This window comes from Quercus robur, chromosome 8 (genome assembly GCF_932294415.1).
Source record: "Quercus robur chromosome 8, dhQueRobu3.1, whole genome shotgun sequence".
NCBI classification, from domain to species: domain Eukaryota; kingdom Viridiplantae; phylum Streptophyta; class Magnoliopsida; order Fagales; family Fagaceae; genus Quercus; species Quercus robur.
In genome coordinates this window covers 46,380,642-46,396,057 of record NC_065541.1, presented here as the reverse complement: position 1 = coordinate 46,396,057, position 15,416 = coordinate 46,380,642, and the positions used below count along the sequence as shown (strand labels likewise).

The 15,416-nt window shown below is 33.1% G+C and overlaps 1 protein-coding gene and 3 long non-coding RNA genes across 5 annotated transcripts; 3 read left to right on the top strand and 1 right to left on the bottom strand.

The window, feature by feature from the left end:
- The first annotated feature begins 253 nt into the window (after positions 1-253).
- LOC126696461 (uncharacterized) lies at positions 254-4,239 on the top strand. Of its 2 annotated transcripts, XR_007646083.1 has the most exons (3): positions 277-548; positions 2,984-3,469; positions 4,007-4,239. It is a non-coding gene; the product is annotated as an uncharacterized LOC126696461 (long non-coding RNA). The 2 variants fall into 2 exon arrangements; XR_007646082.1 differs by having other exon boundaries at positions 254-548; positions 2,984-4,239.
- A 3,671-nt stretch (positions 4,240-7,910) lies between these two features.
- LOC126696376 (ankyrin repeat-containing protein BDA1-like) lies at positions 7,911-9,905 on the top strand. Its single transcript, XM_050393131.1, has 3 exons — positions 7,911-8,519; positions 9,013-9,531; positions 9,864-9,905. Exons 1-3 carry the CDS (start codon positions 7,911-7,913, stop codon positions 9,903-9,905), a joined length of 1,170 nt encoding a protein of 389 aa, XP_050249088.1.
- A 1,051-nt stretch (positions 9,906-10,956) lies between these two features.
- On the top strand, positions 10,957-13,102 carry LOC126696440 (uncharacterized). Its single transcript, XR_007646081.1, has 2 exons — positions 10,957-11,186; positions 12,754-13,102. It is a non-coding gene; the product is annotated as an uncharacterized LOC126696440 (long non-coding RNA).
- A 396-nt stretch (positions 13,103-13,498) lies between these two features.
- Positions 13,499-15,067, bottom strand: LOC126696437 (uncharacterized). The gene is made up of 2 exons (XR_007646080.1): positions 14,942-15,067; positions 13,499-13,889 (listed from the first exon to the last, which is right to left on the bottom strand). It is a non-coding gene; the product is annotated as an uncharacterized LOC126696437 (long non-coding RNA).
- Positions 15,068-15,416: the final 349 nt, after the last annotated feature.

The window sequence follows — 15,416 nt, the reverse complement described above, 5'->3', positions numbered from 1 at the left end:
AATATGGTTTTCGCCTTAATTGTTTTTCCTTTTATCTACAGTACTTTCAACAATAAATTTTTTAAAAAAAAAAATTAGATAAATTGTTCCCAAACCTAAAGAAAAAAAAAAAACGGCTGATTATTCAAAGATGGGTCATTCTACCGTACCCCCTCTTTTTTTAGGGGGGTACGGTACCCTCTTTAATCTTGACCATAGATTTTACACATTTGAATCCTGACCATTTATTTATATTTAATGAAAAACCAGTTACCGATTAAGCAGGTAATATATAAAAGCAAGAATACACCGACAAACGATTTAGTGTTCTCTCTCTTGCGTCTTCTCTCTCGTGTCTTCTCTCTCAAATTGAAAACCTAGTGGGTGTTCCTTCTTTTACTTCAAAATCCTAAACGATGCATCTCTGCAATGCTTGGCTTCCACCACCGATGGCCCAAGAGAGAGAACAACTCATTCTCTCGGGTCGTGTGCTTCGTCAATAACTGCTTCAAACCTGATGACCTAGATTTTGTCTACTCTACTCTCAAATGGATCTCTATCATCAACCTGTGAGATTTCTTCAATTCTCTTTACTCTTAATATTTTTTTTAGTCTTATCAATTTGTATTTGATATTGGGTCTCTCTTTTCTTCTTTTATTTTTAGTTTTATATTTTTTTCTCATATTTTTGGGTATTTTTAGCATTTTCAGTATCGTTTCAATTTTGGGTATGTTTTGTTTATCCTTATCTTAATTCAAGTTGAAAATTCGTTTTGTTTTGTTTTTGTCTCTAGAATTTGGTTATGCCTTTTATTTGCCCGAGTAAATTGCAATAATTTGCTGGCTCTGAATTGTGGATTATTAAATGCCCATTTGATCGATTATTGAGTTAAGAAATGAATCACTGACACATAAAGAGTTGTTCTTCACCTATGGTTTGGCCCTTTTCCTTTTTGTTTCATTCTTCATATAGAAAGCTTGTTTTGCTTATATTTTGGCCTACCTAACCATGTGGGTTGTTGGGGGTATTTGGATGACATTTATCTATGGAACTGCTAATTTTCACTTGGAAAAAATGTGTTTTTTACTTTTTATTTTTTTTAAAGTTAAATTAATTAAGCAATTGTGATAGAAGACCTTTAGGGGTTGATTTGTGAAATGCAATAGATAATGAACTTGTGTATCTGTCTTGATATTGAGAAATGGAGGAACTTCTAGTTATCTACTGAAATGCTAGCTGTAAAGTATGCCTTATCTTGAGTCAAGGAGCAGGGAAAGTTGCGAGGGAGTATAGGGATGACTATTGCAGTTGTGAAAAATTTGTAGCCATGCCATTCATTTGCATTGTTTTGATGGGTTAGTTTTGAAACTATCCTAACGGGATTGAACTGAAAACCTTGTGAAACATACCATTCAATAGCTCTGTTTTGGTGGGTTAAATTTGAAACTATCCTAATTGGAATGAACAAAGTTCCTTGATAAAATTCTACCCCATATATAAGTTATTACTAAGAACCTACTCCTAATCCAGTGGTGTAACCAGAGACTAATCCTTTTATTGATGGGTTTATTAAATAAGTTTAATTATTTGCTTACTCTGTGTATTGCTTCTGTAAATGGGTCCAAACACTTATAACATGTTTTTTAAAGTAATATCTAATTTTAATAACTCAGCTTATATATAACCATTTCATTTTTCCTATCAAGATAACTCAGCTTATCAATATGAATAATTTATTCTTTGTTTCCTTTTCAGCCTCATTTTGTGCTTGACTGAGTACTAGTTCCTTATTTTTTGTTTCCTTTTCAACCTCATTTATTATTGAGCTGTTCTATACTACTCCTCAGAGTTAATTTGGAATCATTATCATGTTACTTGAGGTTTCCAAGGAGTAGCAAATGACAGCTCAAGAATAAGTAAAAAGAATTAGTCTGACAGATTTTGATTATGGCTTCATTTCTTCATAAATTTGGCTGTTTTTACTTGTTTCTTCTTTTTCCCCCCTTACCGGAGAGATGTAGATAGTGCACTAGAGCAAAAATAGATAAGAGGGAGAGATAATCAAGTTATCTTTATGTTTTTTAAAATTCTGTTAAGAGAAAAGACAATGCAGTCCAAGGATGTTGCTAGTTTTAGCTATTTCATGTCTTGTTATTTAATTGTAGTTGTTCAACAATTAAAACATTGAACAACATTTTAAAGTCTCATGTGGTCAATTTTGATTTTAGCTTTGATTTTGTCACTTTTAAAGACATGGCCTGTGTTCCCCTTAGAAAAACAGAAACTTTATGCAAAATTTAAATAATGGATTCCAATGACCACTCATAGATCAAGTTTTCCATATAAAAATAATTATATATAATATAAAAAAAAGTTTCTTATAAGTGGCACAGAAAGTGCTTGTTGAAATGCTTCTAAGGGATTCGGTTTTTCCAAAATTTGTGGCTTTTTGTTCTGCTCATCAGGGGGTGTGGGTTCTTGTTAGTGTGGTGTTGAAATTTTATTTATTTACTTATTTTTTGGTTAGCAGAGGAAAAAGGCAACAACTATGTATTTAAGGTGGAAGGGTTTTTATAAAGAAATAAATTTTTTCTTCTATGTCCTAGGGAGGACATGGATATGGAGTTGCTATTTCTTTGTTTCTATTTCATTTCTTTTCTATGTGGTGTACATCTAAGTTGTAATATGTGTAGTTGGATTCATAATAAAGAATCTTTTATTGGTAAATAAAATTATAAGATATAGTTGATGATAAATGCATAGAATGTTTTTTGGTACTAGTGGAGATAAATGACAGAAAAGAAAGAAAGCAGAATGCGTAGAGAAGAATAACCTTGTTAAACATTTTAGAGACTACTAAAAGATTAACTAATTCTTTGTATGACTAAAAGAGATTAATTATATATATATATATATATATGCATGAGTGACTACTTGTTAAAAATGATGTTGAGTACAATTTTGAGCTTGCAATTGTGAACTTTTCTTTGTGAAAACTCGCAGCTGATAAACGGGTATGGGGGTCTGCTAGATGAGAAGAGTATAGCCTAATCACAGCAACCGAAGGCCTCAGAAAGATCACACATAGTGATGTACCCCTTTCCTACTATACAGGACTTTGGTATGTTGTTTGCTTATTCTATAAAGATTGGAATAACTTGAGATTTAGACAAAGGTGATTATGCTACATACCCTTTTGATATGCATGTCTCAAAGAGTAGTTTCATTAATTTAAGATCTACTTTGATTTTGTGGGCATCTTGTTCAATTCTCCATGTAAATGTACACTAATCTTCTAACTTTGGCTTTTCATTTTAAAAAAGGTATGCCTGGTATGACCACCTATGCTGGATTCATGAAGTTTGTTCTCCTTAGAAAGGAGAATATGTCTTCATTTCAGCAGCATCTGGTGCTGTTGGCCAGCTTGTTGGACAATTTGCAAAATTATTGGGTTGTTACGTAGTTGGGAGTGCTGGAAGTAAAGAAAAGGTATATTCTATTTGGATATATACTTTTTAGTACTCACTGGCCCTTCTTTATCTACAAGCTGCTCTTTATCTGAATTCCACATTGATCAATTCGGACAAGATGGAATCTTCCTTCCCCATAAACCCTACTCAAAAACAGTCCTTTTCTCCTTCCGTGATTGTGGAGTGGGCTGGTAGGATGAATGTACCATTCACAAAAGAAGTTAAAAAAAAAAACTATTTTTAAGCATGAAATACTCATCTTTTTTCTGTGATGAATTAGGTTGATCTATTGAAAAATAAGTTTGGTTTTGATGATGCTTTCAATTATGCTGCTTTGAAAAGGTCATTATGTCATATGCATAATAGGAGTTTAAAATTGTAATCTGAAGCTTGAAGGACATACAGGTTCCTTGGCAGATTAAGTTGTTCCTTTTTAGCATTGTGTAATATTTTAACAAACTGGAAGGGCCATTACTTGATATGACACCACATTTTTCAGGTGGTCAATAGTTCTCCGATTCACTAATCTTCGAACTTTTTCTCTTTCCTCTTTCAGGTTACCCAAGAGTATAATAATTGAAGATGGCATTGAACTCAGGCTTACATGGAATGATGATAGACCCCATTTTGTGTCTGTACATCTAATGAAGAGGGTCAGATAAAATATTAGTTTGTTGCCTTACTCTTGGAGTTAGAACCTGTTTGTAACCTGCAAAATGGTTTATTTGGCATCAAACTTTCTCTATGTACAATTTTATCTAAAGAAAAAGTGCTTAGTTACTCATATTACATGAAGTATTGTTAATGCATTCATGCCAAAATTTATTGGAATTACTAATTGCATTTGTCGCAGTTGAAAACTCAAGTTGAATTGGTAATACAACTTAACTAATGCCAACCCTCTAGGATGTTATTGCAATATTTTTGTATGAACCCTTTGACATCCAATTTGCAAGCAGCTGATTTGTCTTTTGACAGGGAATCAATTATACTTAGTTTTGCTACTGATTTACCACCAAGGTCCTTAAACTTGGTTTTTCTCTAAAATAAGTAAATAGGGACCTGGAAAACATTTATGTGACAAGAAGTGCAAAAGCTGTATGTGTTACTTTGTTAGCATTAGCATACTGGTGGAATAGTTTACAGTGCATGCTACATATCTCCCTTCAAATAAATAGGGCTGAGGATATGATATAAGTTTTTGGCTAAAATTCAATTTAGTCACCTAACTTCTATTTCAATTTTCACATTAGTCCTTAAGATATTATTTTTCTTAATTTAGTTTATCACCTTGTTAAAATAAGCCAACAACAAGATTTGTTAATAGCGATTGCCGAGCTAATTTTTATGATTGCTTACGGCGTAATCTAATATTGTCAAATAAGATGTTAGTCTTGCCCAACGTGACAATGGAACCATCAAATGTGAGAAAAAAAAAAATAAAAGAACCACCGAATGTGACAAAAGTTCACATGTCATGTTGGTACTGCACAACTTGAGGATAATGCTATCAAATGTGAGAAAAATGTGAGAAAAAATACTGAGTACAATTGAATGTGACAAAAGTATAGTAAAATGTGATGTTAATACTGTCCAATGTGACAATGGAACCATTAAATGTGAAAATAAATAAAGGAACCATCAATTTTGACATATACTTGTCATCGTATGTATTTTAAACCATTCCAATGTGGGATTGCCATCTTCATCCTCATTATTGGCTACAAACATATTGTGTGGGTTCTTTTTTTATTTTTTCTTTTTTTTAGGACACAGGCCCAAGTAGAAAACAGGGATCCTGGGCCCAGTACTTATTGTCGTAAGGGACTGAGTTTGGTTCACCGCAGCTAAATTGGGCTAATTCTGAACCAGGTGGTACACAGAGCACAAATCCTACAACACATACATGCTAACATACAAGAAATATATGCATTGAACAGCAAGAAACAACAAAGGAACAAAACGATAAAGAGGGAACATAAAATAAAGTGTTGAGTATTTCAGAATTTTAGGTTTTAAGGTTTTAGGGTCATTTCGGTAATTTTTAAGGTTCTATGGATATTTTGGTAATTTTTTAGGTTTAAGTTGCATTACGGTTGATTTTAGGTTCTAAGAGCATTATTGTCACTTTTTAAGTTACAAGGTCATTTTAGTCATTTTTTAGATATCATTGTCATTTAGGTAATTTTTTTTTTTTAGTATCTAAGGGTATTTCGATTATTTTTTAGGTTAGAGAGTATTTCAGTCATTTTTTAGATTTTAGGGTCATTTCGGTCATTTTTTAGGTTTTAAGGATATCCCAATAATTTTTGAGAGTTTCGAGGTTATTTTGGTAATTTTTAATTTTTAGAATGCGTTTTGGTAAATTTAGTAAATTTAAGGGTATTTCAGAATTTTAGAGATTTTAAGAGTATTTTTATTATATATATTCGTTGATTATTAGGTAATTCAGTGGGGTTGGGTTAGGTTGGCTACGCCCATATGTAATATTGGTAAGACTAAACTTGAGAATGAAACTGTCAAATGTGAATAATAAAAAAAAAAGAACAATTGAATGTGACAAAAATACGGTCATATGTGATATTGGTACTACCCAATGTGACGATAGAACAATCAAATATGAGAAAAAAAAATTAGGATACCACCGAATATGACAAAAGTACAGTCAAAAGTTATGTTTGTACTGCACAATGTAAAGATAGAATCGTCAAATGTGAGAAAAAAAATAAAGGAACCATTGAATGTGACAAGAGAACAGTCACATATGATGTTGGAATTGCACAATGTGAGGATGGAACTGTCAAATGTGAGAAAAAAATAAAGGAAGCACAGAATGTGACAAAAGAACTGTTACATATAATATTGGAACTGCACAATGTGAGAATGGAACAGTCAAATGTGAGAAAAAAAAAGTAAGAGAACCACCTAATGTGATAAAAAAACTATCACATATGATGTTGGAACTGCACAATTTGAGAAAATGTGACAAAAGAACTATCACATGTGATGTTGGAACTGCACAATGTGAGGATGGAACCATCAAATGTGAGAAAAAAAAAAAAGGGAATCACTAAATTGATTAAAGTACAGTCACATGTGATGTTGATACTGTACAATGTGAGGATGATACCATCAAATGCGAGAAAAAATAATAGAACCGTTGAATGTGACAAAAGAATTGTCACATGTGATGTTGGAATTGCACAATGTGAGGATGAAATCATTAAATGTGGGGAAAAAGTAAGGGAACCGCCAAATGTGACAAAAGAACTGTCATATGTGACATTGGAACTGCACAATGTGAGGATGGAACTATCAAATGTGAGGAAAAAATAAGGGAACCGCCAAATGTAACAAAAGAACTATTACATGTAACGTTGGAATTGCATAATGTGAAGATGAAACTATCAAATGTGAGGAAAAAGTAAGGAAACTGCCAAATGTGACAAAAGAACTGTCACATGTGACGTTGGAATTGCACAATGTGAGGATGGAACCATCAAATGTGAGTACAATGTGAGGATGGAACCATCAAATGTGAGAAAAAAGTAAGGGAACTGCCAAATGTGACAAAAGAACTGACACATGTGACGTTGGAACTGCACAATGTGAGGATGGAACCATCAAATGTGAGAAAAAAGTAAGGGAACAGCCAAATGTGACAAAAGAACTGACACATGTGACATTGGAACTGCACAATGTGAGGATGAAATTATCAAATGTGAGGAAAAAGTAAGAAAACCGTCAAATGTGACAAAAGAACTGTCACATGTGAGGATAGAACTGCATAATGTGAAGATGGAACCATTAAATGTGAGGAAAAAGTAAGGGAACTGCCAAATGTGACAAAAGAACTGTCACATGTGACGTTGGAACTGCACAATGTGAGGATGAAACCATCAAATGTGAGAAAAAAGTAAGGGAACTGCCAAATGTGACAAAAGAACTGTCAAATGTGGCGCTGGAACTGCACAATATGAGGATGGTACTATCAAATGTGAGAAAAATGTAACCTGGTAAAGCAGGTTACCCACTAGTGGGTACCGTACCCCCCTTTTTTTTAGGGGGGTGCGATAGAATTACCCTTCAAAGATATCCGTTGGCAAAAGAAGTCAAAGCTAAATTCTGCAAAGGAGTTGCCAAATATAACAAATTTGACTTTAACACGTCTTTTTTTAAGATACATCAACAACTTTATTTCCCAGAAAAATAAACTAAGGTTGAACGGTTCCTTAATCCTTCTTAGATGACTCTGCCGCCATACATGATCATTTTCCTCAAGTCTTCAGGCGCTATAAAAAGAGACGGTGTTAGCTCTAGCAGGTTACATTAATCTCCTCGATTACTCCATTTTCTTCACTCCAGCTACCTGCTATAGCCCATAACCATTAATTACCACTCTCTAAAGTTATACTATTAAGGAAATCCCTACCCTTATATCTATATTCACGTTCTCTAGGATGGGTGAGAGAATTGAGAGGCTGAAACAAGTTGCTCAATGTGGTGATGTTGACACACTGTACGTGTTGATTCAAGAGGATGCTTGTCTTTTGGACCACATTGATCATTTTCCTTTTTTTGATACTCCTTTACACATAGCTGCGTGTAATGGGCACATACCTTTTGTCATGGAAATGATGAGATTAAAACCGTCTTTTGCTAGAAAGCCAAATCTAGAAGGGTTTAGCCCCATTCACCTTGCATTACTATATAAGCATACCGAAATGGTGAGTCGTCTTCTACAAGTCGATGGTGACCTTGTCCGTATAAAAGGAAGAGAGGGTATTACTCCTTTGCATTATGCAGTAGTAGTAGATGATCAACTTGATCTATTGGCTGAATTTCTCTCAGTCTGTCCCGATTCTATTGAAGATGTGACGACTCGAAATGAGACTGTTCTGCATATAGCTTTGAAATATAATAAGTTGGAGGCTTTTAAATTCTTGGTGGAATGGATTAGACAAAAAAGGTCTAAGAATTCCATATTTTGGGAGAGGAAAATCTTGAATTGGAAGAACGAGGAAGGCAACATTGTGTTGCACATTGCAATATCCAAGAATCAACCCGAGGTAAGCTCTCTTCATTCCTCAATTATTTACGTACTAAAGAAATATTGTAAAACTTGTGTTTTGACATCAAGGAATATGATCTTTATTTTGCTAGGAATGAAGGGAATTCATTTCATGATTATAATTTTATTTTTTATATCAAACAATTTATAGACTACTACGTAAATTAAAATTTCAAATGACGTAATAGTTTGTACACATTTAAATTAGCAAAATTTAATTTGAATCAAGAAATATTAGAAAAAATCCTACTGCCCAACTGCATCATGATCATATGGTTAAAAACTCCAAAACATGCCCAAAATCCACAATCCTTTTATGGTTCACTGGCATTGCAAATTGTTAGTAATTGAAACATCATGATCTTTTTTTTTTTTTCCTTCTTTAATCATAATTTTAATTTTTTATTTAAAAAAAGAAGCCTACGCACATTTGGTTTATCATAAGGGACAGGTTCAAGGCTTGACTAATTTACATTGATCAAATTATGCAGGCTGTGAGGTTGTTATTAAAATCTGGTGTTGATATAAACGCAAAGAATTTAAAGGGTTATACAGCAGGGGACATCTTGGTAGAACAAACACAAGCAGAAAACAACAACGAGATCAGGGTTATTCTACAGCGTGCTGGAGCTTTGTTAGCTAATTCATCTCCTCCTGATTATAATTATTCACGTTACCTACGTTCCATAGTCTCATCTCTTGAGGAATCACTAATACGCCGCTGTCGTAAATGGAGGATTTTATCAGAGGACAAGCGCAATGCACTTCTGGTGGTTACTACACTGCTTATAACAGTGACCTATGAAGGAGTACTCAACCCTCCTGGGGGAATTTGGCAAGAAGACTTCAGTATAAATGGAACCCATTGGTCCAATGTCATGAAACCCAACCTAAGTTTCAACAAAAATGCTACTCTTTCCGGAAAGATTGCAGGGACTCCCATTGGCCTTAGACTTCTTCCTTTTTGGTTGTTCTTAGCTTCAAATTCTGTGACATTTATGTTCTCATACGTAACAATTCTTCTTCTCATTCCATTTGAGTATGATATACTCCGCATAGCCTTTTTCTCCCTCTCTTTTTGCTATTTTGCTTCATTGACGGTCATAGTCCCAAATCCTATTTGGTTTTGTTTTCCTTTTTTTTATGTTAGCCTGCTTCTCATTTTCTTATTAACTACAATATGGTTGATTAAGTCCAGACTCTTAAAACGCTACATGATTTAATGATGATTCATTCATGGAAGAAGAATTGATGGAAAAATAAGCCAAGCTTGGAGGCTTGGAGCTGTATCCTGTATGCATCTGAAACGTGTGTGTTAATTTTTGGTGCTTTTAATTTCTAGCTGCATGATTCAATGCTGATTCATTCATGGAAGAAGAATTGATGGAAAAATAAATACCAAACATCAAATTTAGTTGGATTCCTAGAGAAGCTAATGTTGCGGCCCATACCTTAGCATCTTGGTCACTATGTAACAGACTAGCTAACTCCTTTGGTTTAGGTTCTGCTCCTCAATCCTTTTGTAATGTCACATTGTTGGAGCAAGCCAATATTTTGTAATTGATCCGTTTCCTTCTCAATAAAATTCCTTTGCAGTTAATCAAAAAAAAAAAAAAAAAAAAAAGGCAAGCTTGTAGACTTGGAGCTGTATGCATTTGAAACGTGTATGTTGATTTCTGGTGCTTCGAATGGTTTAGGGTAGTCCTCCTCCAAGTTCTAAGTTGTTCTATGTATACGTAATGTGCTTTTAGTTGTACAGATGTATTGTATACCTTTTTTTTTTTTTAATAGGATTTTTAGTTTGTATACCTGATTCTTAAGTAGAAATTTTTGTTCGGGATCACATTATTTAATTTTTGAATTTTTTAATCCAAATGAGCATATTTGCTAACTTGTGTCATTAAGAGTGGTTGACATTTTCTGCTTTGTAAGACCCACCATTTTACAATGTTTACATTGTTCATTCACAATTGCATAAATAAAAAATGGTATGTTTGGTAGACTGTAATAGACATTATAATATAATAGTTATTCTTATGGTTTAACTATTTAGTAGTTTGATTATGTTTTTACTACAGGGAATAGTCATTCCTTATAAATAACTATTCTTTAAAATGAAGAATAACTATTCATCTCTAAAAGGGATGTAATAGCTATCCTTAGTAGGTATATTAATTTCTACAATTAATATATTTCTAAATAAACAAACTTTCTATATGCACATAACAATTATGAAAATAAAAAATCATAAAAAATAACTAATCTCTCTTTCTAATTTAAAAAATACTATTTTTTAGGAGTAAGATATTTCCTAAAATATATCTTAAGTTTGATTTAAAATGCTTTCATTCCATTTTTTTTAAGAGAATAAGTTACGCCCGGAGTTGGCGTAAAAGACACCTTTTACGCCCGCCAATCCTAGAGCGACACGTCAACAAAAACATTTAGACTCAATATACTTTATTACACGCAATTATAACCCAATTAAAACCCCAAATATTCCTCAAACACGTTCAAAGCTTCTTCTCCGAATGGAAAACCAAAGGCAGACTCTCCTCCTCGTCCTTACACCGGAGCTCCATTCCGCCATAGTCATCACCGGAGTTGTTTTTAGAGCCTGAAAAAGATGTCGAATCCGCCGTTAGTCTAGTGTCACAATATCAAGGTTTGTTTTCTCATGATTTGGTGGTTCTCCCCTATTTTCAATTTCGAAATATCAATGGGTTTGGGTTTTTTGGGACGTCAATCACTTGATTTTGTATGGGTTTTGTTGATTTGGTATGGGTTTTGCTGTTTTTCTTATTGGATTCTGAAATCTTAAGTGGTAGGTTCAATGGGAGGGAGGAGAATTGAATATGAACGAGGTCAAATTTTTCTTCCTTTTTTCAGAAAAATTGCAAATCTTAAATGGGTTTTGATTGGATTCTTAAATCTTAAGTGGTAGGTTCAAACCAATCTGATTGTGGTTCTTCAGTTTTTTTTTTCCAAGCTAGTCTGGGTTCTTATGAATTGTGTTTCAGTTCCAAATCATGATTTTTGTGGGCTTCCTTTTTAAGTTATGAAACTTTTTTTTTTTTTGAGGTTTCCTATGTATTTGGATCCCTAGTATTGCTCTGCTGTTGCTCTTTTGAAAGGATTCATTTAATTAGTTGAATTGTTCTTTATGTTAATATTTACATACATACCATTCATTTTCCTATAATATGTAACATGGGAAATGGGATTTTTTTATTCTCTTTTATGTCTTAAAAATGTGAGATGAGATTTACTTAAACCAGATTATGCCTTTGTATGGAAACCAAGAACAACAAGATTCTGTTATATCTTCTTTTGTGTGGCTACGCTTTTTCTAATCGGCTTTCTATATTAGCTATGATTGAGCTACCCTGTTCTCTCCCTAATGAAGCTTTTGTTTTAATTTCAATTGGCAATGTGGAGTCAGTGTCATAGGTCCCAAATTGTTTTGATCAAGATATGGCCAATCCAATAATTTGGCAAGTTTGTTCTTTTGTTCTTCCCTAATAGGCTTTTTATTCATGACAAAATGAAAAACTGATTTGAAATGGCCAAGTTGTGAATTTCTGAGGTCCATTAGTTAGCCATATAGGTTGATTAAGTGTATTAAGTACAGTATGAATTCTTATCATGCATCCAAATGGGAAGTTTTAGTTTTGAAGGTACTTATAAACAAAAAAGTTTTAGTTTTGAAGGCAGGTGACCTACCCTGCAGTTGTCATCCTGGATAATATATAATTATGTTATCTCATGTTCATACTAATAATATCTTTATGTGTCATAATGTTTTTAGCTCTAAACTCTATTTTTTTGGGTGAACTGTTTAGTCATAAACCTGCATTCGTTATACTAAGTAGCATTGAAATTTACATGAGAATGAATGACTAAAAGGAAGCACAGATTAAAACAGAGTTTCTAATGCTCTTTTTTGGGTTTTTTTTTTTTTTGGGAGGAGGGGGGGGGGGGGGGGGGGGGTGGGGAAGGGTGGGAAGTTTGGTAGTTGTGCCCTTTGCATTACATAGCCAACAGAGTTTTTGTTAATGGTTAGAACGAGTGTTCTCAAGATGTATATGACTTTTCATTCTTCTTTTTATTTTTTTTTATTTTTAATTTTTAAATGACTTCTCAAGATTCAAGTGGGTTTCTAAGTGTTTTTATTGTCTGAATTTTTTTTGCTAATGTTACTGCAACTTATTCTGTTTTTCTTTTTTTCCCAGCTATGATACAGACAGATGGTTTTGAATATTTAAAGGAAAACTGCCCTACTATCTTGATTGAAATCTTGTAGTATGTGGCTAGAGTTAGTGAACACTTTGTCATCCAACACCAGCGTGGAAATGAAGCCTAAAAATCCTGTATTTTGGAGAACTGAATCAGCAAAAGTCACTTCCTAGATTTGGTTTTCTATTTATATAGATATGGAGGGGATAAAACCCTCAAATGAGGAAATTATATACTTTTAACTTTCTGTAGTTCTTGCTCTTTTCACAGCAAAACCTTGTATTTTGGAGAACAACTGAATTTATAAATCATGCAAATGGTATGTTGCAAGTGGCAATTGGCTTATTACAGAAGTTGTGTAAATAATACCTATACCTTTGGCATCACAATCTAATCTTCTAGAGATCTTTCTAGTGGCAATTATTTCTCTATTGAATCTTAAGATGTCACTAAGATAGACTTCCACTAATTAGAATGTTAATTTGTTGAAGGAATCACCTAGTTTACAAGAAGGTGAATAAAACTTGAAAATTTTATCAACATCTCAAAATTTTTTTAATAATTTCTTCCATTTTATATAAAACCTGACACAATTCAATATTTAAAGGAACTTGAGATTGTTAAATACTTAACACAACAATTGAAAGTTTTTAATTCCATTATTTAATCTGAAATAAAACCTATCACACAGGTTTGGAAACATATTAGAAAAAAAAAGTCACAATTCTATTTAAAGGTCTCTAATTTAGAATACATTCATTTGAAATAAAACCTGTCATGATATATTGTTCAAAAAGAGGATCATAGGATTGGAAATACATTTAAAATAAAGCCTGTCATGGTTCGGTATACAAAAAGATGATCATAGGATTGGAAATACATCTAAGTAAAACCTATCACAATTCTTTCTAAAAGTTACTAATTAACAATACATTCATATCAAAGTTTCTGGAAGTTTTAATGATTCAGTTGTTCCTTCAAAATACAGGATGTTTAGGCTTCATATCCACATCGGCATAGGATGACAGATTGTTCACCAACTCTAGCCATATACTCCAAGAATTCAGTCAAGCCAGTAGGGAAGTTTTCTTTTAAGTATTCAAAACCATCTATCTGCAATTCTGCATCACAGCTGGGAAAAAAGAAAAATAATCAGAGCTGGGGAAAAAATTGAGAATAAGCTGCAGCCAACATTAGCTAAAAAATCCAGACAATAAAAACACCGAGTCTTGAGAAGTCAATACAAAACGAAGGGTACAACTACACAACAAAGCAATAGAAATATCAAACCTCATGGTGAACATTAAGTCATAATGCTTGCTGTCATCTATCTAGTCTGATTTTTTTTTTTTCATCAATCCTAGTTTGAAATTCTCACCAACAGATCTGGAACATCTATAAAGATTACCATTTTTTTTTTTTAAGTAAACTTTGTCCAAGTGGTATCAAGTATGTCATTAGCATCTACCGATGTACTTCAAATTCTGTTATGACTTCAGCTTGTAAAAATCGTAATTTTTTTATTAGCATATCTTTTGACTGAACTGAAATTTGAGCACAATGGGATTGACCATAAGTTTATTGCTTTGAAATTAAACAAGAATCAGCAATTGGTTAATTTCTTTAATTTTTTTCCACTTCATAGGGAAAATTAGTAACATCATTTTAATCCTTATGCACTTCTATTATATACAACCCTCACTCTAATTGCTTCTTAAAAATACTACTCCAAACAAAAGTCTATAAGTTCTCTTTGAATTTTCTAAATTAGTAGTATAAATATGGACGTAATTATTTAAATTTTTTATAAAAAATAGAGAGAAGTCCTGAATCTTATTCTCATCATTCTAGTTCTTGTTCTTTTACTGTGAAAAATCCTATTCTCCTTCATATCACTAAAGAACCACAATCAGATGGGTTTGAACCTACCACTTAAGATTTAAGAATCCAATCAAAACCTACTTAAGATTTATTATTTTTTCTGAAAACATGAAGAAAAATTGACCACATTCATATTCAATCCATCTCCCTCCCATTGAACCTACCACTTAAGATTTAAGAATCTAATAAGAAAAACAGAAAAACCCATACAAAATCAAGTGATTGACGTCCAAAAAAAACCAATCCCATTGATATTTCGAAATTAAAAATAGGGGAAAACCACCAAATCATGAGAAAACAAACCTTGAGATTGTGACACTAGACAAACGGCGGATTCGGCATCTTTTTCAGGCTCTAAAAATAACTCTGGCGATCACTATGGCGGACTGAAGCTCCGTTGGGGGAGGAGGAGGAGAGTCTGCCCTTGGTTTGCCGTTTGAAGAAGAAGCTTTGAACGTGTTTGAGGAACATTTGGGGTTTTAATTGGGTTATAATGGCATGTAATAAGGTGTATTGAGTTTAAATATTTTGACTGACGTGTCGCTCCAGGAGTGTCTTTTACGCCAGCTCCGGACAAAACTTATCCTCTTTTTTTAAGGATTCTATTATTATGTTGTCACAAAACAAATGAATAGCAATAAGGATTACATTACATTATTTTGTATTTCTTGTAATATCTGTTCCTATTCATATGTAATTACTGTTACAGTCTACCAAACATGCCCTAAGTTGCCCACTACTTTACATTATCCACTCACAATTGCATAAATTAATAAGT